General features: G+C 38.3%; 1 protein-coding gene across 1 annotated transcript in view; it reads right to left on the minus strand.

Annotated features, from left to right (window-relative positions):
• Nucleotides 1–648: 648 nt before the first annotated feature.
• Nucleotides 649–25,590, minus strand: part of RTKN2 (rhotekin 2) — an 80,761-nt gene continuing 55,819 nt past the window's right edge. Inside the window, 6 exon segments of the mRNA XM_020998247.2 lie at nt 649–6,022; nt 6,024–6,372; nt 8,176–8,283; nt 13,950–14,115; nt 20,145–20,276; nt 21,794–21,900. Coding sequence (XP_020853906.1) covers nt 5,851–6,022; nt 6,024–6,372; nt 8,176–8,283; nt 13,950–14,115; nt 20,145–20,276; nt 21,794–21,900 — 1,034 coding nt within the window. The 3' untranslated portion in view covers nt 649–5,850.

Consider the following 25,590-nt stretch of genomic DNA (forward strand, 5'->3'; position numbering starts at 1 on the left):
CCCACAAGAAGGAAGACGTTTTTAGCACTGGTTATGCTATAGGTTTGGAAAATCAAACGTAGACCTAACATAGTAATTGAGTGACGGCTTCATTGCTCTTTTCTCTTCCCATCCCCATGTCTTCAGTTGTTCCCTGGGAATAAATGAGGTGCTAAGGGATGTGGCATTAAAATAAGTGGTCTCTTAGTGGTAAGGAGAGACAGTTTCTCTCAAGTGCCTAATTTACTATCAGAGCTACTTAGACATTGGGGAAATTCCACATCAATAAGCTATGAGTAAGCTTCAGAGTTTCCATTTCATGGATTGCTGATAGTATGGACTATGAAAAGAGGAAGTCTAGTATTCAAGGAAAGGTTATATGCGAAGAGCGTGGGATGCTAAATACACCCAATTCTGCATTTGACAAATGTTAGCTTCGTCAGACAAGGCTACAAGGACATTAGTTTTACAATTAACACAAGTGCCTGGCATGTCTGTCCATTTGACCGAGCTCGGGTCACCATACTGTTTATTATTGTCAGTATTAACTTAGAGGAGAGTTCTTTGAGGAAGAGGCAAAAAAAAAATGTACTCATGAACTGGTTCTTTGAATTTAGAGTTGCCATGAACTCATGGCCTCTACTTGCTTAAGGAAATAGAAGTCCTTGGTATAATAGATCCCTTTAATCCAAAAATTTCAGTTTAATACAGATTTTAAGCAGAAAAAACATACAGAATACAAATTATACATTTCTCAGCCAAAATAACATTCCTTAAACAATTTCATGTCAGATGAAAACTTTTAATCAAAAATAAAAGTGGTACTTCCTCGTTGTTAAAGCTAAAAAGCATTAACCGCAAGGTTAGACCATCCAGAACAAACCTTTGCCTATGATTGGTACCCATAAAGTAATTAAAAGTAAATACGTAAACATTTAACTTCGGCAATGCCTTTGAAATGTAAGTGTGGAAAGACATCGCCATCTACATTACAGTTTAAGACTAATGGAACATTTAAGATGTACCAGGAAATTAAACTGTCATCAGTTAAAGTTTAATTAGTGTTTTAATATTTCACTCTTAAAACACAATTTGTGTTTTGCTAAATTCCTTCCATACTGAAAAAAAAAATTCTTGGAGCAATGGCATTTGTCTGCCAGTTCAGAGTAGGATTCTATCTCCACTACCTCTCCTCTCCTCACCCCGCATTACAGGTGATTGCTTTTTAAAATGGCATTTCACATAAATTGTACCACACTGCCCTATAATTCCATTTGGGGCTGAACTAATTAACTTCTCAGCAGGTGGCTGAGGTGCTTGAATCCATGCCTGAAGAAATACTTGACTGCTTATACAATACAAACATGTCTAACTGACCTTACGTGGGTTGTCTCTAAATCATCACAATTTCCATTTTTAATAGTAGCAGGTAAAATACATTTAATAGAACCCTAAAGGGCAAAGATAAGGCATTTATAAATGGATTTAACTTTTCCACATACATTTGAATCCACTTAAAAAGGTGCTGTCATAGGTCAGGGGGTACCTGAGAAAGTTAAAATGGATTTCGCAAAACTCGCCAGAGAATTGGTATGTCTGCTATTTCCTGAAAAGCTGTTTACCTTAGGAGGCGTAAATTATATGCTAACCAAATGCCTTCTAGATTTACATCTCCGTCCCCACTCTGTGATTCTATTATTTTTGTATTTAACCACACTGTGACTGTCATTGTTTAAAAATACATTAATGCTATTAGAGGGAATTCACATAGCAGGGCATAAAATGCAAATGTGCTACCAGAGTCATCTTCTGAGCATCAGAATAGCATCACAGAATTGCCATACATCTATTAGCTCTATCAAGTTTCACCAATTAGACCGTCATTACCAAGATTGGGCTGAAGTCTCTAGCCAAAAAAGGCTGTGTTTCAAGTTTATCGTCTGTCTACACGAAGAAACAATTTAAAGGGGCACACAAGGAATGTGAAAGGACAGCCCATTCATTAAAGCTGAACCAGCATTTTTTTTACAACTCAGCATACATTACTCTATATCATAAACTGCCACCCTTTATTGGAAATGAGATAAAACAAACAGGTCTTTGATGAGCATCATGGGTTTAACTCAATACCTTCCAACAGTTTCTTCAAGGGATAATAGAGGCCTGGAAGGTTTTTGTATGACAAGGACGTCTTCCATAGGGTATGTATGTGAGAAGGAAAGAGGAGGGAAATCCTATTCCAGAAACCTTTCAATTCAGTGTGTCTGTCTAGGGGGAAAATAATATTCTTTCTAGTATCTCCCAACAATGACTGTAAATCTGGTGGGGATACAGAAATTTAGAATTAAATTAGAAAACTTGCTTTGGGGTAGGAAGTGGTATAGTTGATTGACCAATACCTACCAATTGATAGGTTATGCTTAAAATAGGAAGATTTTTGGGAGTCATTAATTTAGTCCTATTCCTGTCTTTTGTATGTTTTTGTAATATTTGCATGTTATGTATATGATATACAATCCTCTTACAGGCATATTTCCTAGAAGTTGTTTCTAGGAAGCATATTACTTTATGGAGTTATATTTTCACTTTAACATCTAGAGTGATGACATTTATTAGGCCATGGTATAGCTATGAGACAGTAAAGTCCCTGTTCTATTACAACAGCTATGGAAAGAAGTTTCATTAATTTATCCTAGATTTTTTTTTAAGAGCTAGCAGATACCCTAATGGTAATTATGCAGTTGTCTACACCAAAGCATAATGGGAAAATGTACAACTTAAAATATTTTTTACTAGATTCCATGCTTTTGTGCTACTTAATCTAATAAACCATAAGCAAACAGGGCCCAGATCTCACCAATAGCAAGAGAGGAAGCTGCTTTAGGTTTTTTTTTTTTGTGGGGGGGGGGTTGGAAGCAATTTAACTCTTTCCAGACATTATGGTAACAATAATGAGTTATTTCCTTTAGTGCACAAATGGTGCCAGAGATACCTCAGAGTCAGTGAAACTCTAAAAGGGCAAACAATTTACTTGGGGCTCACAAATAGGATTGGATTACTCTAGACTAAGTCCTTATTGAATCAGATGTTGGGTATTCTGCTTAATGGTCACTCAATTCATATACATTTCTATTAAATTACCATCAATATAAATTTTCCTTTACGTGCTATTTATAATCAATTGACCTCTACCTATTTAGAATCTATTCACATAATTTACCTATCTGTAATCACTCTGCAGACCTTAAAGTGATATACAAATGAGAATTATTATCATTCGCTTTATTTACAACAGAAGTTACAATCCAAGACGAAGAATTAGATGGACATTTTTAGATATGGCCAATGTGGGACATGCTTTGCTTGACTTGTACATATTGATTAAAAGGTCTTTTTTTTCTTTCTCTTTCATGGGAGGAGACAGAAAGAGGGACAGAAAAGATGTTTGTTAACTGAAAGAATAAAATGAAAACTTTAAAATAAAGAGAACCTGTATTATTCTTGGTCTCGGCCCAGCAGTAACCAAGAGGTCATCAGGAAGAATATAAGGGGCTCCAGTTCATCCATGTCCAAAGGCAGAGAAACAGTGGAGACATCTATCTCTAAGACCTTCAAAGTGGCCCACTGAGGAAAGGTACGACTGGTGTGTAAATTATTTTTTGTAGCCAGGAACTTTTAACTCACATCAAACTAAAATCCCTCCCTGTTGTAATTTACATGAGAAATGAGAAGGATGGAATTCAAAAGTTTCCAGAGAGGTTAGTGGTTCCAACTATGAAAGAGAGAATGGCTGAGCCTAGTGACACAAGCCATTCTGCCTCTGGCATAGTCTAGATATACAATTAAGTAGAAACAGATGACAGAAAATACTGCCTAAAACAGCTCTATTTTTTAAAAAGAATTACTTTACATTTTAATGCTGGTATTTTCCTTTTAGACTTTCAATGTCATTTGTTAAAAGGGCAATCAAAACTGCAATTAATATCAACTTCTTTGACTGGAGAAAGGAAGTTAGTTTTATTTCTAGGATTTCATAGGCAGAATCTTTTATAAGTTATACTAGCCGAGTATTCAGGGTTGCCTTCTCACAGAGGATCTTGTCTCTCCTTGTTCCTTCAGTGTTTGGGAAATTCTCCCCCATTCTTTGTATGTATCTTGGCTACGCAAAAAGGTACCAATACCAGATAAAGCAGCACCATTCTACGTGTTCAATTCTACCTAGATATATATATATACATATATATATGTATATATATGTATATGTACATATGTATATATATATGTATATATATAGGCACACATACATATTCTACACTTAAAAATTACATGTAGGGCCACAGATATCATCAGAAAAAATAAAGGCTCCAATTAAATTAACAGAGGCTCTTTTGGCCAAGCATTTATTTTTGCATTGTAATAATGCAGGCCTGATCCAAGATTTGGAGCTTTTAATAGCTTTAAAAAGATCCCCAGAGATTAGAGAACAGGGCAGCAATTTAATCCCTGTATTTTTATTTCCTTCTTCCAACAACATTTAGAATTCGGTAAGATTTGAGATGGTTAGTGTTGCTACTGACACCTTATGGAAAATGCTTTGTTTGGAAATTTGGATCAGGTTTTTTTAAGAAGCCGCCCTCTGTTCTTGCTTACAAGGAATATTATAACAAGAAAAGGGTTTTTTGTTCCTTTAAGGAGTTCATCTGCTCCTGCTGTTTATTCCTCTCCTTGAATTCATAATCCCATTTCTGTCACCATGATTAGTTGCTATGGAAATTACCACCTATGGAAATTATGTCACTGCTGTAAGAATCTGACTTTAGGTAGATAACAGAGACAACACATTATAAACCTAACTAAGAAAGGAAGATCACGTTTAATACCAACACTATTTATCTGAGTTAAATATGGAAAATTAATACCATATTCAACTTCTCTAAGAATTCCTAATCTGCCATCTCCTTTGAACACAACTGCTAATTAAATGTTAAAATGTTGGCCAAGCACTCAATTACAAACCAAAGTTTGAAAATCCAGTGTTACACAATAGGAAATTAGCACTGGATACAGAAAAGTGAATCTCTTGTTCAATAATGCATATAGAACATGTAGTCACGTGTAATTTCTGTAGGCCAAAACTGGGGATATTTGACTTTCAGGGATTATCGGTAAAACACAGCTATGGGGCATATCAAGGAAACAATTTTAAATAGTGTATTAAAAATTCCTTTTAAAGATGAAGAATTCAATACGATTCCAGAATTTATCCCAAGAATTTAAAAGGTCAAGTCTATAAACTGGTGACTAATACTGAACTGGAGCCAGTGAAATGTCAGATGAGAATTCCAGAATATTAAAGAAACTTTCTTGGGCGGATTCGGCAATTTGTGGTTTGAATAAAACTTTTGAAATATGAATTAAAACAAACTTTGATTCCCATTAAAATTCACAGGATGAATATATGACACATATTTAATAACAGAACTAGAGATTCTCTTCCTAACAACCTTCAATTTTTTCAGCTCTTATTTTCCCTGGGGCCAAAGTTTTAAATCCTGGTGTTGAGGTGGGTGCAAGTTAACTCTTCCAGACTCTTAAGACTACGTTTAGAATCTGACTCATTCATTCAGTTGTGTAAACTACATGGAGACAATTAGGCATAGAAAATAAATATATTCCCCCCCCCAAGAAACAAACCAGTTCTCTCCCCTAATAGTATAAAAAATCCCTATCCATTCGCAATATGAATAGTTACCACAGTCATTAAGCAGCAATACATCTCAAAGCCTCTGAAGCAACAATAGCCTCAATGGCTAACAGCAACTAACATTGGCTTTTGTTAAGCCATGTATTCCAGAAGAGCAACATCTAGGATTACAACCAAGATCTTGGGTCAAGAACACTTTTGACGGTTTTCTGTCCTGGAGCTGGCACTGGCATGGCCTCTACATCTGGTTTCATGCCCGAAGAGGCCAAGATCTCACCACCAATGAAACTATTATCTCCACTGGGAAGTGGCTGATGAGGTGAAGCCATAGGTCTGCGTCACTGATGTATCCAAAGAGGAGGTCTGAGACATGAAGCTGGTCTTTTCCCAGACGTTCTCCTTGTCCAACTGGTCTGCCTCTGTCTGTCCTTTTGTACTATATGGTGGCTTATCCGAAGGAGGAAGAGGGGCCCGCCTTTTCTTTCTCTTCCCATCTTTATTACTTAATTCTTCATTTGTTGGAGACACCTCAACATTTTTCTCGAAGACTATTTGACGAGTCCCATCAAAGAATGCACCCCATGGGGGTGATGGTTGTTTTTCACCAATGAGGAACTGCCCATTAGAATCTTCAATTTTCTTCTTTATCATATCAGTTAAACCCTCAAGTTTCACTGGGGAATCAATGCCTATAATGATTTTAAGGGGGAAAAAATGGTGATAAAAATCCAAAGTTACAATAATTTTTCACTAGAGAGTAACTATTCATTTCCTAACTTTAAGAGCTAGTCAGCGTCTTAGATCAATACCTTAGATAAATCTAAATCATTTTAGGATGTTTGTGATAAAAGATGATCAAGTTTAAAAAAACAAAAAGTCAAAATAAAAATTTCATTCATGTTAACGAACATCTCTGAGTCCCAGCTTCCTCATCTGTAAAGTGACGAGTTTGGAATAGATATATTCTATGCTCCCTATCCCCTCAAGGTCTAAAATTCCATGTTTCTTAATCAATATAATTCTCCTGCAAGCAGCTGGTCAAAAGTGTTCCTACTTGTGGATAGAGAACATTGCTAGGGGAGATGTTATGCCCTAAACTAAAACTGCTCCTGAAGGGTTTTCTGCAATCTGGAGTCTGTCATATGTGCACACACATGCATGTACACACACATACATATATGTATAATATGCATATGTTAAATGCATATTACATATAGTATATATGTATTATATGGTATATATAATGTATATCTAATATATTATACTTATATATTACGTAACACACACAAATACACATATACATGTGTTAAATATATTTTATGGTCTACATTTCATATTATATGTCTACATATATTATATATTTAATATATCATATGCTTATATATTATATTATATATACATATACATGTATATTAAATATATTTTATATTCTATATTTCATATGTCTATGCATACATTTATATGTATACATATATGTACACACATCTGTGTGTACATATATTTTTATATTATACATATTTTAGAGAGTATATCTGTACACGTAACATACACATCCACATTCATAGATTTATATACATATATATGAACAGCTCTAGGTGGAAAAGCTCCACCTCACTTCTGAGTAAGGGTAATGTTTCCATTTCCACTGCAGCCTGCATGACAAAATTTCAGACTGTTGTGACTGCATGAACATTTGGCTTCTAGACTGTAATCGCCTTGGCCAGGGGGGAAAAGCCCAGAGCCACAGAGTGAGGCCTCCCCTCTCACATCTATCTACTTTCTTCTGTAAGGAACACGTCCTGAGCATAAATAGCTAGTTGAACATTTACTCTTAAACAAAACATAGTATTTTCAAACATTCTGCCAGGCTTGAGGAGTATGTAAGTTTGGATACATGGGGATGATGATAGATTAAAACAGAAGGTCATTGTGATTTCCTATCTATACACAATATGGCTGAAAACTCACAAAGCTTAGATCTTAAATACCCTTTAAAATATGGTAGATTGGAATATCAATGAGACTGGAAGTTTCAAACTTTTCCAAGTACCAAACATTGCAATTTTCTTTGGCCAAAGATGAAAGCTTTCCTTTCATTAATATTCATTTTCTAAAACCACTTAAAAATGAATTTAATAAAAAAGAAAAAATTACAGTACATGACTGTAATTTGGAATATTGTAAGCTTTCATTTTCAAAATTTTCATCAGCTACTCAGTTAATGTTTATTTCCCCTGTACCTTTATTCATACGGAAGCCTTAAAATTGTGTTTGATCTTAAGCATTCAAGCTATGAAAAATGTGTATTCATTAATTTTGTATTAATTCATATATTAAACATGAACTCCTTAGGATGTAATCATAGTCTTTTTTCATTCATTCTGACGGCCCCTAAAAAATTCAGCATTTTAATGTCAATAGAACAAGCTGTTTGAATACAGACAATGTTGTTTTTGTTACCCTGCAGCTTGGAAAAGACAAATCCCACTTACTCATATCATGGTAGACTGAGGTCGCCTCTTTTGTCAAGAACAAAGGTGGTTTCCGTGGTGACATAATCTCAATTTTCATAAGTTCTTCACAACAATGCTTCCATTGGCCTGAGAAAGAAAAGACAGACTAGACTAAAATATAAATGCAAATCCATATATTTTATTTTTAACAGATGCCAGTAAATTTAATTTGATTTGTGAGTAAACCTGAAAAACATCACCTTTAAATAAACTTGCATAAAGCCCTAACTTTCCTTACTGTTAGTTTAAAAACCCAAATCTTGATGTTATGACAATATTAAAAAATAGAATAATTTTTTTTTAAAAAAAGGAAAAGCCCCTTGTGCAGATATTAAGCTATGACATTAGGATAGTAAACGTTTTATTTCTTTAAGGACAGTAACCACCACTTTGTTATTCCTACTCATGATTAAAATATGGAGATATTCATCTATATAATGAATAAAAGCACTCTGTCTAAGACAAAATCAAAAGTAAAAATTATCTGAGATGAAATTAACTGAAAGCAGAAAATGTGTAAAAAACCCCCCAGTAGTTTTGATGCATAATTTTAATTTGGGAAAATGTAACTAAGAAATAAGAAATGCCAATTTAACAAACAATTGTTCTGTTATCTAAGATGATTATCGTTCTTTTGACAACCATATAATGTTGGAAAATCATTCTATTTTCTTTAAGTGAAACCAGTTATTAATAAAAGATTGGAGAGATATCACACAATCTATTTCTAACTTGAGCAAATTTGTTTTAGGAGAGACATTTTAAAATGAGTAGGCATTGGAATCTGAAAAAATCTAATCTTGGAGAAAGTTAAATTTAAAGAGCTTGGGAAAGATTAACTGTTCTTTCAGAACTTTTATTTTAAAATCAAACCGTCAGATTGAGTTCCCTTGGCGGGGCTCCAGTAACATACATACATTCATCCGTCTGTTCATTTCTTCATTCCAGTACTTATAGAGGACCTACTATGCACAGATAACATCACTGTCCATCACTGCAATTGCTATTAATTACCCAATATAAAGACATTCAGCCATCCTCAGGCACAATGCTCATGTCCTCCACGGGACCAGGAAAACGACTGTAGTACAAATGCATGGAACTTTTTAAGACTGATTTATGGCCCACAGTTCCCTGCATTTTATTATATTCTCAATATCCACGCTCATGATCCAGTCTGACTGGTTTTCCTGGCTTTAAGAAATTAAAGACATCTCATTTTCACTCAAGTTATCTGCACAGTTTTCCGAGCTTTGCTCTAAAACACTAGCAGGTTAATTAATACAGTTACAACTTCTCAATCTATTCACCTTAAGTAAATAAGGAAAATAAAAAACCTTTTGGCATGTTTTAATTACAGCCTGTTAAGTATGGTATATGGTAAAGATATGGAAACAAGCAGGACAGCAATTTATGAAAGGAATAAAATTCCGAGGATAAACCTTCAAGAGTGCTCTAAGCCAAGTTTAAATCTCAGGGGATCTCGGGCCCGGTACTTTCCCTCTCTTTTAAATAAAGACATAAAAGACACAAAAATAAAGACTGCTCCTCCCCGCCCCCCGCCCCCTGCAAATCAACCTCTAGTCTAATGAGAAAATAATGAAACAGATTGTGGACAAGCCAAGCAGGATGTCTCTGCTGCCTTTCTCGACAAATTCTGAAGTGCAGTGTTTTTACTGCACCCGATTAGCTGAAGGAGTTTCATTGTTAAACTGCTGGCTGAATTTTGTAAAAGATACTAATCTTGTTCGAAATTGGAACATAATACCACCTTCCCCACCGTACCCCTCACAACAGCAAAATCTACTAAAGGAAGAGAAGCATAAATTTAGGTGAAATGTTGACTGGCTGAATCTTCACAACTGAACGCAGATACTCTGGCAAGGGAATAAAAATTGGTGCATATGGTTGTGGGTGGCTGCATCTTAACATCCCAAACCAAATCTCCCTCACGAAATATCAAATACAAATGCTGAGCTCACACAGAAGCAGCTTCCATTGTGCAGAGTGAACAGGCGTCTCTAGTCATATAGTTAGTCATCATCTCATGTCCCTAATCACTTACCTGGTTGATGTGCGGGCCAGGAAGCTGGTGGCAGCTAGGAAAGAAGGGCTACGTCCATCTTGGATACAGTCACCCAGACAATCTCCCTGATGCCTCTGCCTGACTCACTTTCTTGTACCCAACCATTCCCAGAGGCTCCCTACTGCCTCTTTGTTGTTGTTTCAGTCATGTCCTACTCTTCACAACCCCACTTAGGGTTTTCTTGGCCAAGATTTTAGAGTGGTTGGCCATCTCCCTCTCCAACTCATTTTACAGATGAGGAAACGGAGCCAAACAGGGTTAAGTGAGTTGCTCAGGGTCACAAAGCTAGTTAAGTGTCTGAGGCTGGATTTGAACTCATGCAGATGAATCTTCTTGACTCCAGGCCCAGCACTCTGCACTACAGTGCCACCTAGCTGCACTCTACGGTCTCTAGGACAACATAGAAAATCCTCAGCCTCTGTAAACAGCCAATGGCCTGGGTCCAAAATGGTGCAGTAGGAGGAGGAGAGAGGGCTGCGTTGTGTTTGGGAAGTTACACAGTGCTTCAAGTGGTCCAATGCTCTAGTTCTCATTGATCTCCTCTGTATTTCAGCCAAACAGCCTAGACATCCCCCCAGCTTCGCCCAGGATTCTCCTACTCTGTATTCAATCAGGACAGACTTTGTCACGGGACTCCCTTCCTCAAGTCTGTTGAAATCTTTTTTACCTCCTATTACAAAATATTTTGAATCAGCCTGTTTTCAAGGGAAAGGGGGGAGAAATCAACTACTTGTCAACAAGCATTTTTCATCCACCTGATTTTTCCTGCATGGATAGTAAGAGGAAACCTTCCTGAGTGATGATGGATCTCATTCAAGGGGCTCTAGCAGTGATACTCAGAGTACCAGCAGACATCTGATTCAGACAATGGTAACCATGTGTTAAGATATAATCAGTATAGTTTTTTGTGATTTTGTTTGGTGCCTGATACACACAGTGCCTCCCAACTTTCTTCCCGACAAACATTCAGGCTATATGGTGTAGTCTACATGCTTTTCGTTGTTGATGCATGTATTTTTCACAGTCCTCCCCTTGCATTGGAGTCTCTGGATATTAAGTAGATGTTGATTTAATTTAGAAAGTCTTATCAAATTCTTGGAAGGATTTTTGTTTCCTCATCCTCTATAATAACTTCATGGTTTTTTTTGGAAAATGCTCATTCAGCCCCCAGCAATATAAGATAGCTATGTCTCCTGTGAAATGGTATTTTTTATTGCCTTGAGGAATATGGTAAAGACAATTGTAACACCTTCTTTATTTGCCATTCTAAGAAGAATCTGTGAGAAACATATCCATTAAGCTGCCATCTCCTTGTTAACACATGTTAATATTGATAGAATTCAGTTACTCCAGTCATATGTCTGGTCATTGGTCAATGGAGAATCCCCAGTTTGGAGCAGTGAATGTCGGTCTCAAACCTCGAGATTATTAGAACGTCTCTCTCCTTTTCTGCTGTTGGTTACCACCAGTACCCAATGAGAAGGTGGCAATATAGAAGCCTTGTTTGTATTCAGTTGTCTTTCTTTCACGGATTGCTATGGCCAAAGAGTGTCTATAAGACTTGCTTCCTCTTTAAAAGAAGGTGAGCTCGTAGCTTAACAACAACAATAACAACACAGACAACTTTATTATGCTAGCAATTCTTTAATAAGTGGGGAGGGAGTGTAAGGAGGTAAAAGGATTGAAGATGATAAATTCTAAATATAACGCTTTGATCCCGGCTCTTAGATATCATAATGTGTTGCATCTTGTTTGCTTGAATCCCATTGTAACACTGTTCTTGGATTCTTAGCCAGAGAATGGGGACTCTCTTGCCAAGGCCAACCCCACTACATGTGCTCTTGGTCCCAACCCCTCACTCTTGTTTCACCAGCATCCCCATCATCTCTTCCCCTTCTCTCATCTTCAAACCCTCTTTCTATTGGTTCCTTCCTTGCTGTCTGCAAACATGCCAAAGTCTGCCCTAGCTCAAGCCATTATACCACATTTTTAACAGCCAATCGGGTAGAAATAGATGTCTATACCATTGCTTTCACTCACTTCTGAACCTTCTACAATCAAGCTTCCCACCTTATCACTCAACTCAAACTGTTCTCTTGAAAGTTACCAGTGATCTCTTAATGACCTTGCCTGATGGCTTTTCTCCATCCATAGCCCTCTCAATCTCCTTCAAGCTTTTGGCCCTGTTGGCCAACATCTGCTCCCAGATGCCAATTCTCTCCTGGCTTGTGACACTGCTCTCTTGATCTCCAGCTGTATGTTTGATTTCTCCTTCTCAGTCTCCTTCACTGGTCCATCTTCCATACAACATCCTTTAACTCTGGGTGGACCCTAAACCTATGCTGGATCCTTGTCTACTCTCTCTCTGTACTCTTGGAGACCGCATGAGCTCCTATGGATGTAAGCATCATTATCTCTATGCAGATGACTCCCAAACCAGCCTTAGTCTCTCTCCTGAGCTCAGACGCCCACAGGCATCTCAAACGCAGCATGCCCACCAATGAACTCATTCTTTCATTATCTTTCCCCATTCAGAAGTTCCTTATGCATTGGCAAGGGCACCACAATCCTGCTCACCACTCAGGCTGGCATTATGCTTGGTTGCTCACTCTTCCGCACCCCACATATTCAATCCATCACCAGATCTTATTTCCACCTCCACAACATTTCTCTTGAAGATGACCACTTCCCTCTGCTCACATGATCACCGCCCTCATTCAGTTTCTTATCCCCTCTCCCTGATTCAGTTTGTCTTCCTGTCGCAAGTCCCTCCACCTCCAAACCAACCTCCAAGCAGCTGACAGAGTAATTTCCCTAATGCATGGGTTTGACCAGATTGCTCTCCTACTTAATACACTTCAATAGCTCCCTCTGTCTCTAGAATTAAATATCAGTTCTCTGGTTAGCTTTTGGAGTCCTTCACAATCTGGTCCCAACCTGCACTTCCAACCTTTTAAACATGTTGGCCACAGTCCATCCAAACCGGCCTTCTTACTGTTCCTCGCATATGACGCTCCATCTCTCACCTCCACACCTATGTACAGGCTCTCCTCCATACACAGGGTTGCCATTCTCTGCCTCTCAGAATTCCCTCGTTTCCTTCCAAACACTGTTCGGCTCCCATCTTCTCCAGGAAGCCCTACTTGCCCTCCTCAGCAGCCAGTGCCCTTTCTCCAACATATTTACCTCATCCATTTTGTACAGATTTATTCGGATACAGATTCCTTGAATAGAATGCATGCTCCTTTTCCCATCTGTATCCTCAGTGTCTAGCACAGTGCATGGCACACAGCAGGTGCAAATGCTTGTTCACCGGCTGACTGACTGGAAGAGGTAAAAGACCTTGCAATTTGAGGAAATCACCGTAAATGAATCTTAAGAAGAAAGGAGAGGAAGGGAATAAGCATTTATTAAGCACCTATGATATGCCAGGCACTGTAACAAATGTTATTTCATTTAACCCTCACAATAGTGGCAATGACTACTACTACTACTATTCCCATTTTGTAGATGAGGAAAGAGAGGCAGACTTGCCCAGGGTCAATACAGTGAGTACCTGGAGTCTTCACCCCTCCACCCCTGGCACTCTGTGGACCAGGGTGCCCCCTGGCAGCAGGATTTATTACACACAACTATGCCCCCCAGAAAGCCCCAAATGTCTACTCACTGAGGTCAAAAATATGCTGTCTGAAAACGCCCATCCACTTGTGAAGCTCTTCCGAGCTCTCAGCAGCAAACGTCTGGGTCACCACCTTATCACCCAGGAGGTTGATCACGAAGAAGCGATTCGGTCTTTTCTTGGGATCGTTATCCACTGTGCGGATTCTGGTTTCCTAAAAGTTCAGATAAAACACCAACTGGCACTTAGCTCAACAATCCATCCAAAGACTGTGGTGCTCGGCTGGCACATTGTGCCCAGGGCACAGTGAGAAATCTGACTACTTAGTGATCAGTCCAGGCCTAAAAGGAGCCCTTCCTAGGACTGATTTTCAATATTCAAACTTCAAACTCCTATCAAGAGTGCAGGGGTTTCCTGCATTGGCTCTCTATACTGACTGAGCTAATTTCTATGAGGTGAAAATCTAGCCACTGTTTGAATCTCCCTTGGCGTAAAGGGGATGGGTCGGGGGGAGACTTATTTGCAGCTCTTAACCTGATCAAGCATATGATAACTGTAATGCAGAGTACACGTTATCTCTATTTTCAACAGTAATAAAATGGAAAAGAATCAGTAACATGCTCCTCATTCTGACATTCATGCCAGGAACCAGAAGGATCAGCTGAGACATGGAACGGACAATACAGTTTCTACTGTAGTGAGATGTTGTGAGGGTTCCCTCATTAACATTTATTTTATATCTACTGTTCATTTATAAAGCTCATAGCTAAAGGTCTATAAAGCGATATTACTCCCATAAGATGTTCAAATTCAATTTTTGGAATGCTAGAAAGCATTAAAAGGAAACCCCAGATTCAAGTCCCTGAAAAGACAATAATTCTACTGGGCCTGATTTGCCCACAGAAAGAGGAAAGGAGAGTCATGGGGCTGCATGCTGTTAGACAAGGTAGATCTAAACAGTGAGTGGGAAGAGGGCTCCCCCTGCCCTCTGGGGGAACACCCTGCTGCGGAAAGGGGATAATAATATAATTAGGTAGATGCAAAAGTGGTTAAGGGAACACACCTCAGAGAGCAGTGACTTTAAAAGTCATTTCAACTTGGGGAGTCACAAATGGGATAAACGAGGGTCATGACCCCTGTGCTGGGCAATTTAAAAAAAATTAAATGTTTATTGATATCTTTGGCTTTTACATTCCCTAAACTTTCTGTTTCTTTTCCCTTATCTCACTGAATAATTTAAAAAAATATTTTTAAAGAGAAACAACCCCCCTACCCAGAAAAATAGATCAATAAATTGAAAAAAAAATCTGACGATGTATGTCAATGTTCTACACCCATGGATCCCTGCCTCTGCCCTCCCCCACTTCTGCAAAGGAGGGGTGGGGGTGCTTTCTTCTATCTCTTCTTTGGTTTCTGGCTTGTTCCCTGGCATTTTGCAGCACTTCCTCCCAACCTCTTTAAATTCTAGTCTGTTCCCTCTCAATTCCTATTTATTGTGTACATAGCTCACTTTGCATGTTGTCTTCCCTGTTAGACTGTAAGCTCCCTGAGGGCAGGAATGGTCTTTTGCCATGTTTTATATCCCGACCACCTAGCACACAGTAGGCACTTAATAAATGTTTGACTGATTACTTTGTGGTTGGGCTTCTCTCCATTCACTGTGTTGTAGCCATTGTGGGTAGATGGGCATTTTGCTGTGGTTGTTTTCCCTTGCATTAGTTCATGTCTTTCCACACATTACATTCCTTACGTTTACATACTTTAATTCACAGATCCTTTTCCCTAATGAGCATCTACTCTGTTCCAAGTTCTCTGCCACTACAAAAAGTGATACAATAAATATGTTGTTGCATTATGGGACCTCGGAATCTCAGTTTTAAAGGACACGTGTATTTCAGTCACTCTATTTGTGTAAGTATAAATTGCTTCCCAAAGTGGTCAACTAATTCACTGCTCCACCAAGGCATATGTATAGTATATGCTTGTCTTTCTACATCTCCAGCATTGACTACTCCCACCTTGGCTGGGTGTGAGGTGAAACTCCAGGGTTGTTTTGATTTGCATTTCTCTTATAATTAGTGATCTGGAGCTTCTTTCAGATGGCTGAATTCTTCCTTTGAGAACTGTTTATTCATATCCTCAGACCACTTATCTACTGGGGAATGCATTGCCTTGTTGTTAGCTGTCCAAAAATCTTGGACAAAAATCCCTTATCTGAGAGTTTAATACCAACATTCTCTCCCCCATTTGACTGATTCTCTTCTTTACCTAGATGAGTTCATTTTGTTTGTGCAGAAGCTTTTCAATCTCATTTTATCAAAATCATCTATTTTATCCTTTATGATTGGCTCTGTCCCTGGCCTGGTTATGAATATATTTCTTAACTTTAACTTTGAAAGATATGTAATGTGCTTTTCTTCTAATTTTTTGTTTAATGGCAGTCTTTAACATTCAGGTCATGTATCCATTTTGAGTAATTGTAGAATATGGTATAAGATGTTGGTCCAACTTTGGCCAGGTTGCTTTCCAGCTAACTACTGGTTCTTATCAAAACAGGGAGTTCTTTTCTAAGCAATTAATGTTTTCAGGTTTATTGTATACTTGGTGATTTACTGTGTTTCATTATTTCCAGTTCTTCCTTGTCCACTTCCTATCACTGATTTATTCATACGTAGTTTAAATGGCTACCAAATGGTTTTGATGCTTGCTGCTTTATAATACAGTTTGAGGTATGCAAGTGCCATTCCCTTCATTCCTACGGTTTTTTTAATTTCTCTTTACAGGCTACATCTTTTGTTCCTTTAAATAAATTGTTTTTCTTTTATTGAGTTCTAAAGAATCCCTTTGATAGTGTGATTGCCATAGCATTAAAACTGTACATTAACTTTGCAAGTATTTCCATTTTTATTATATTGGCATGGCCTAGCCATGAGCACTAAAGATGCTTTCAATTGTTTACATGGTTCTTTATTTTCTTAAGGAGTCCTTTGTAACTGAATCTACATAAGTATTGAGTGTACAACTTTGCTTCTTCCACATTTTATCAATGCTGCAGATAAATGCCCACATGGAATGCCTTTGAAATACTGCATCATGCAAGCACTGAAAGAAAAGCTACACCCTAGATGACAGAAGCAAGATCTGTTGTTTCTCCATAGGGTAATGCCTTGACCTAAATGTGAATTGAATTTAAGTAAGGCAGAGCTCACTTTCTCCTCCAGAACCAAGATCTAAAAAGATTCTGCATTCTAAAATGATGTGCCATAAAGATGGCCTCAACAGCTGATGGGCCAATGAGTGAGGACGGACATGACAATAAAGGGAGAGCAAACTGGAAGAAGGGGAGGGAGGGGGGATAATGTTGATGATGAAGAATGACAAATTCTGAATTTCTCCCTCTCCCTCCAGGGTAAATAGTTCCCGTTCCTTCCCTTCAAATATTTATCTCTGTGTACTTAATACCAAAAAAGAAAGAATTGTCCACAATTTATAAGGAAAAATTTAACAAATCAGACATCACTTAACAGGGTAAGTTAATTAGAAGTGAATATAAAACTAATGCAAGTAGGCTAAGAAGGGGAGAGGTTGAGGCTGTATCAAATCCATAATCAATCAACAAACATTAAGGGCCTACTAGGTCTCAGGCCCAGCCCAATCCAAGGACACCAAAGATAGTCCCGGCCTTCAAGGAGCTCATGGGATATCAGGATCTGATAGTGATCCCAGATAAAGATAACTAAGACATATGTGACCAAAAGCTATTTGCCAGTAGATAGGATGGCAGATAGTAGATCAAACAATTCTCAAAAGAATTTTAAAGTATTCATGGCCTGATGAAAGAATTCTCCAGATCAGCAGGAATAAGAGAAATGCAAATGAATACCACTCCCAAGTTTTACCTCATACCCAAAACACTGGTGAAGCAGACAACAGGGACAATGAATGGAGGGGCTGCAGAAATACAAGCACAGGAATGCACTGTCAACCATTCTGCAATGCCATTTGCGATGATGCAAATGAAAAGATTCCACTGTGAAGCATATACCCTACCCAAGCAAGTCAATGAAGGACAGAAAGAAAAGAGGCCTATATATACACACCAAACCATTTACAGCATTTTTGTAATCAAAGGACAGGAAAAAGAAGCCTAGCAACTAAAAAACAGGTAACCGTAATAGGAGAATTTAATGGAATATTATTGTGCTGAAAGAAATGATGAATACAATAGTAAGTGAATTCTACCAAACATTTAAAGATCAACTAATTTCAATATCAAATAAATTATTTGGAATAATTTGCACCAGAAATGCAGGGATGGTTTAACATCAGGAAAACCATTAATAGAATTCATTATATCAATAACAAAAGTAACAAAAATCACAATGATACGAATAAATGCGAAAAAGGCTTTTGACAAAATGCAACATTCGTTCCTATTTAAAAATACCTGAAAGCAGAGGTATAAATGGATATTTCCTTAAGATGATAAAAAGGATCTACTTAAAATCATCAGCAAGCATTATCTGTAATGGGGATAGCCTTTGCAATATGATCAGGAGTAAAACAAGGATGCCCATTATCACCAATGTTATTTAATATTCTACTAGAAATGCTAGCTATAGCAATAAGACATGAAAAAGAAATTGAAGGAATCAAAACAGGCATTGAAAAAATAAAACTATCACTTTGAGGATGATACAGCGGTATACTTAGAGAACCCTAGATTTACTTGGAAAATCTAGGAAGCTATCTGAAAACAATTTCAGCAAAAGTAGCAGGATATAAGAAAAACCCGCATAAATCAGCATTTCTAGACAACACCAACAAAACCTTTCAAGAAGAGATACTCCATCTAAAATAACCATAGACAGCATAAAATATCTGGAAGTGTATCTGTCAAGACAAACCCATGAATGACATGTATGTAAGTATAAAACACGTTTTATACAAATAAAGTCAGATTTAAGTAACTGGAGAAATATTAATGTTCATGGATAGGCAGAGCCAATATAATAAATGGCAATTTTACGCAAGCTAATCTTTTTGCTAAAAAATTATTTTGAGCTAGAAAATATAATAATTCATTTGGAAGAGCAAAAGGTCAAGAATATTAAAGGAATTAATGAAAAAAAAAAAGGAAGGCTATTTGGCAATACCAGATCTTAAACTATATTATAAGGCAGTAATTGTCAAAACTTTGTGGTATTGGCTAAGAAAAAGAAAGGTGGATCAGTGGAACAGAGTAGGCAAACAATACACAGCAGTAAATGATTATAATAACCTTATGTTTGACAAATGTAAGACTTAAGCTTTGGGGATAAGAATCTACTATGCTGGTAAAAATTGTTGGGAAAACTAGAAAGCAGTCTGGCAGAAATTAGGCATAGATCAATATCCTACAGTATTTACCAAGCTAAAGTCTAAATGGATAAAAGATCTAGATATAAGGAAAATTAGAAGAACGTGGAAAATATTATCTATCAGACTGATGGATGCCCATCAATTGAGGAATGGCTAAACAAGCTATGATATATGATTGTGATAGAGTATTATTGTGCTATAAGAAATGACAAGCAGGTGGATTTCAGAAAAACTTGGAAAGACATGAACTGATGCAAAGTGAAGTGAGTAGAACCAGCAATAGGGTATGAAGAACTGTGAGTGACTTAGCCATACAATGATCCAAGACAATCCCAAGGGGACTCATGAAGCAAACTATCCGTCTCCAGAAAAACTGATATGGACTGAATATAGACTGAAGCATGCTATTTTTTGCTTTCTTTCTTTTTTAATTCCAGTCTTCTGGTACAAACATCTATTAAGCACCTACTACGTGCTGGGCAGTGTGCTCAGCACTGAGGATACTAAGAAAGGCAAAAGAGTCCCTATTCTCAAAAAGCTCACAGTTTAATGGAAGGGACAACATGTTAATAACTGTGTGCAAACAAGGCATATTCAGGATAAATTGGAGCTAATCAACAGCAGTGCATGGACAAGAAGGGGTGTGTAAGATTTCCAATTGAGACAACACTCTCTGAGATGGAAAGAAGAGAAGGGAATAGGTTTCAGTGTTTTAAAAGATGACAACATTTTAGTGAATAAGAGCGTAGGGAAGGTCCCCAACTCAAGAATTTTACATCTGGGGGCAGAACTGAACTGGCTAACTCAGAAGTGACCAAAAGCCACGTCTTTTTTAAGACTTTTTTTTTTTATCCTTACTGGCCTAAGAGCATCATATTTTACCTTGTTAAAAGGCACTACCAAAGTGGGTTCCATTTTAGCTTCAGTTTCTTCTGGGCTGTAATAGCAGAAGAGTTGGCCACTTCTCAGCACACAGTAGAGCCTTCTCCACATAATTAGGCCTTCGACCATTAGCTGAAGAAGAAATAATCAGCAAATTAACAACTTTCTCAGTTTTGCTAATTCTAATAAAGTTTTGAAATTCTCCAAGTTTACCCTATTTTTACAATTTGAAACCAGCACGAGATTTCCCTTTTAATTCTTTATGAAGTAAATCAGTTTCCAGAGATCAAAAAGCAAGTTAGCTTCAGGGAATTAAAGTACCAAATTCACAAAGAATCTAGACTAAACAATAAATACCACAGAGCTATCCCCCCCACAAAATAATAATCAATACATCGTTCTAAGAGATCTTTCACCAAATGAAGCAAGTCCGTTAAAAATCAGTGCCCCAAACACAGTGGCAATCTATTAAATGACCTGGCAAAATTAGAAAAAATAACTGGGTGATTTTCAAAATCAAAGCCACCCTCTGCTGGGAACACTGCAAATGCCAGCTACTCAGTAAGAATGCAAATCTTCTTTTCTTCTAATAATGGAATCTCTCTTGGAAAAAAGCTATTGATTCACTATAGTCCATAATGAATTATTTACTGGATGGAAATAACTATTTATGGTTATGAATAAATCAGTAGTAGGTGGTACAGAGGCAGATTTGGAAGCTCAGGGGCCTCGACAGTGCCAAAATCTCATCTCTGCCAGTAACTGGCTTGTGTGAACGGTGGCAAGCATTTCCCCCTCCCCAAATCAGGGCTTCACAAGAAGGGGCCTTCTGTTGCTACTGAATATCCAGCACAGAGCTGGGATGGGGAAAAATAGGGAAGAGTTCCTTATGCAACAGAAGGCTTCCCTCTGGCCAAACCCTCCCCTCTGACATAGACACCAAGAGTTCCTGACTGTCCTGGAGCCTCTGTGCAATTTACGTCTTCTCAGAAGAATGTTTTTAAATGCATAAAATAAAATACATAGGATTACATAGGAAACCAATTACATTGAAATAATTATCAAACAATTTAAGTTCACAGACATAGCACACATACACACACGTGTGTATATATATACATATATATATGCACATATATATATTATATATAATACACACCCACCCACCCACGTGCTCATGCCCACTTCCCTTACAGTCATGACACTCAGAGAAGTAGAGATGAGCACCCTGTTAATACTGATCATTCCCCATCCCCCCTAGATGTTTGGGGCAGCTGAGCGCCTTCCCAAGCCCCACCAGGGCCAAGCTCTGGACTAGACTACAATCCTGAGCCCAAGAACCCTACAGCAGGAACCTCTTAGCTTCCACTGCATGTTGGACTTTCCCCTTGTAAGCCCCATTCCAACAAAGATCTTTTTAGTTTATATAATGAGTACATAAGCACACCAACATCGGTCTAATGATTGATCAGATTTAGATATGACACTTTAATAACCCCATAAACCACGATATTCCACAACAGACTTTTCCCTATTGGAAGAAGGCCAGAGAACAACATCAGTATATACAGATTTAATTGGCTGTAATATTCTCTAATGCTTCAAACAGACATTCACTACTGCTAAAGGATATGGGAGAGCATTCGAACCTGCTGATTCAGAAATCCTTTGAATGCATCTTCAGCCATGCAAGCTGGCTGAGCAGCTAATCGGCAGCACATGCTGCCATACAAGGGAAGCCAAAATGATGACTCTTCTGTTTAAAAGAAAAAAAAATCAGAAGAAAAATCACACAACCATTGTGTAGCGATAGAAACTCATTTAAGCCAGTTACAAAATCCATTTTAATTTTGTGATGTTTTATCTTTGTGTAACAATAGGTTTTAAAATTCATTTTTAGCATTATAAGCTGTTGTACTGTTTATTATTCCTGTGCCGTCCAAGGCTCATTCCAATCAGAATACCAATGGCATGATCTGATACAAAGAAATGCTAGAATAAAACAAGAGATCAGGATGAAATTTGTAGGCTCGGTCAGCAGGGCCACAAGAAAGAAGTGGTATTAACAGTATTTATCCTGTATTTCTTCTGCTAAAATAAACAAGGGACTTTGTGTAGGTCACCTTTTCTTTTGCTGCTAATAAGTCAATAAAAGGGGGTTGGTCTATTCGTATAACACACTTTATTTACTAGATACAGCCTAAGAAGTTGCTAGGAAGAAGCTGATTTCTCTACTACATCAAATACTATTTTTAAACTGGTGTATATTATGAAAATTAGCTAGGTTCCCCTTTTTAAAAAGCGACTCCCAAATAATAATGTCAAACCTGAGGCTATAGTAAAGCTTTCAAATATGAACTTTAAAAGAAAAATTGCTTGCTGTTAGAATATTAATAATACTATAAATATGAATGTTCAGTAACCAGAATTCAGCCTTCTGTTTGGTTGGGTTAGGTTTGCTTACGGGGCTTACAGGAAAAAGAATAATGACTTAGCTTAACTAAACAGAACAGAGTCGATGGAAAAACCACGGTGCCTTTTGATCAAAGCCCTTCTCCAACATGACACAGCAGGATAAGACCACCACTTCTCCTGGGCTTCGGAGAGACCTCGTTTCTCAGCAGTCTGTGGAAGCTGCTGCCTTGTTTTCAGAATGAATGGGAATCTCATACCCATCAAAATGGAAAACAACGATGAAAAGCAATGAAGGTCAATGCTGGTGGCATTGTGGAGAAACAAACTTACTTTTTCACTGCTGATTCAAGTAGGTTCAAATGTGTTGAACTTTTTGGGAGAATAAGTCAAGACAACAGGTATTTGCTAAGCATGTGCTAATGTGAAAGAAGAGAGGCAATATTACAGTGGTTAAGAAGACCCAGGTTGAAGCCCTTCCTCCCATTCCTACCAGCTCTGTGACCAGGGGCAAGTTAACAAGTCTAATTTAGAAGTGAGTCTGGATTGGTGGAGGGAATTTCCATACTGGGGGTTCTTTATGTGGATGAAATCACCAAAGAGCCACATCTAGCCCCTCAAGAAAAAAAAATTATGGTGGACACTTGGCTAGGTAACAGTATTGAAAAAAAAAACAATCTGCAGGTTATATTGTCTTGGAATAACCTGGTAGCACACAGTCCAGGTTACAAAAGAAATCACACCCTTTGATCTAAGAATGGAATTTTGGGGACTACACCTGAAAGGATCACCAAAAACAAAGAACTATCAGTTTAAAGATTTTCACAGAAGCGCTGCCATTGTGAAAAGTGGGGATTGATCCGAGTTCAACAGGAGGGCAATATTTTTAAAATTGTGGCATATTAACTAAAGAATCAATAAGTATTTATTAAGTTCTTACTATGTGCCAGGCACTGTGCTCAGTGTTGGGGACAGAAACTTTGCTTGAGGCAGAAGGAATGACTGAGACTGATAACAGGGAGGGCAGACTTGCTCAGCTGGAGTTTGCTTCTGATTCCTCTGCCAAGGAGAATCACTACCGCCCTGGAAACGATGGAACAAAAATGACTAAAAGGTGGTTGATGTCCAAAATAAGAAGAGAATGAGAGAAGATCCAGCTGCCCTCGATGAAGTGAATTCACTTGTCGCAGAGGAACTCCATGCTCAGGTCCCAAGGAAACTGGCCAAGGTGAAGGCCAACACTCTGTCACTGAGGAAGGAAAGATCATGGAGAACTGGAGCCCATAAGCTTGACTTTGACTCCTGGGAAAATTCCCAAAAGCATCATTAAAGAGACGGCAGATCATTATCTAGAAAGGGAAGCCGTAATTACCAAGAAAAGGCAACATGGCTTCATCAGGAAGAGATCATGCCGGACTAAACTCATTTCGCTTTTTTTGGACATGACTACCAAACTTGGAGATGAGGCAAATGGTGGAGATGCAATTTATCTAGATTTCAGCAAAGATTTTGATAAAGTTCCTATTCTGACGAAGATGGAGAGATGTAGAGTAGATAATATCATCAGATGGATCCAGAACCAAGCAAACAGCTGGACTCAAGTAATTGTTAATGGTTCCTAGTCAACACGGCAGGTCTCCAGTGGAGGGCCCGAGGCACTTGTGCCTGGCCTTGTGTGGTCAAACATTTCTGACGATGACTCAGATAAAGGGACAGATGGATGGCACGCTTATACAATCTGCAGAAAATGCCAAAATGGTAGGAACTGCCAATACACTGGACGACAGGGTCTGGATCCCAAAGGTTCTTGACAGGCTTGACATTGGACTGAAACTAATAAGATGACATTCAATAGGAATCGATATAAAGTTTGATACAAGTGTAAGTGTAAGATGAGAGTGTGGCATAGTTGGGCAGTGGATCTGAGAAAGATCTGGGGGGCTGATTGGACAATAAGCTTAATGGAGGCTTCAGAGTGATAGAGCCCCCAAAAAGTCTGAGGTAATGCTGGACCACAATGGCAGGAATAGCTTTCAGGAAGGAGGAAGTGGTGGACCCTTCATCAGACCACACATGGAAGACTGTTTAGTTCTCAGCACCATAGTTTAAGGAGAACATAGGTAAGCTAGAGAGTGTCCAGAGGAGGATAACCAGGCTGGCAAAGGGCCTTGAGTCTATGACATATGAGAACCGCCTGAAGGAACTGGAAGAAAAGCCTCCAAGGGGACATGCAAAGGAGATTTGTTCTGGTTGGCCCCAAAGGAGAAGTAAAGAACAAATGATGGTAGGTGCAGAAAAGACAGCATTCACAGGCTCCATGTCAGGAAAAATTTCCTAACAATTGGCGCTACCCAAGATGGAACAGAGGGCCTCAAGCAGAGGCCGGCCAGCTGTGTGTGGGGTGTTCTAAGGGGAATCTCATTGGTGTGAGGGCTGGAGCTCCTCGATCCCCAAGTTTGTGATGCTTGATTCCACGAAAAAACAAAAACACAGTGCCTGACCTCAAGGAGCTTACACATTGGAACACTATATAAATATAAATGAGGAATAAAGCTAGAAGGACCTTTGGGAAATAATGCAAATTAACAAAAGCAAACCCAAAAGAACAGGGCATACGATAACTGTATTCACAAGAGGGAAAATAAAGGAGAATGAATGGACAAAGAAGCAATCCTGATGAGCCCAAGAGAGAGGTAAAAGTTAGGTTTAGGGTGGAGGTAAATGGACCATACCCACAACCATGTAACTTGGAGAATGTCTACATTTAGATTCTGAATAGCTTTCTGAGCCAGCATGGCCTGGAAGCCAGAAAGATCTGGGGTACCATCCAAGCTAACTTCTCAGTGCCCTTGGCCAGAAGTGTTAAACCTCAATAGAGACAAGGGGCCACTAATCTGTACATAGGGATCCCTGCAGGATGCCAACTGACTTAGTTTTAAAATGTAATTTTAAGTATGTTTGGTTGCATTTTTAGTTATTTTGTTAAATATTCCCCCATTACATTTTTAATCTGCTTCAGGCTACACTGGAGGGT

The sequence above is a fragment of the Phascolarctos cinereus genome, unplaced genomic scaffold, assembly GCF_003287225.1.
Source record: "Phascolarctos cinereus isolate Bilbo 61053 unplaced genomic scaffold, phaCin_HiC Scaffold_3;HRSCAF=262, whole genome shotgun sequence".
NCBI classification, from domain to species: Eukaryota; Metazoa; Chordata; class Mammalia; order Diprotodontia; family Phascolarctidae; genus Phascolarctos; species Phascolarctos cinereus.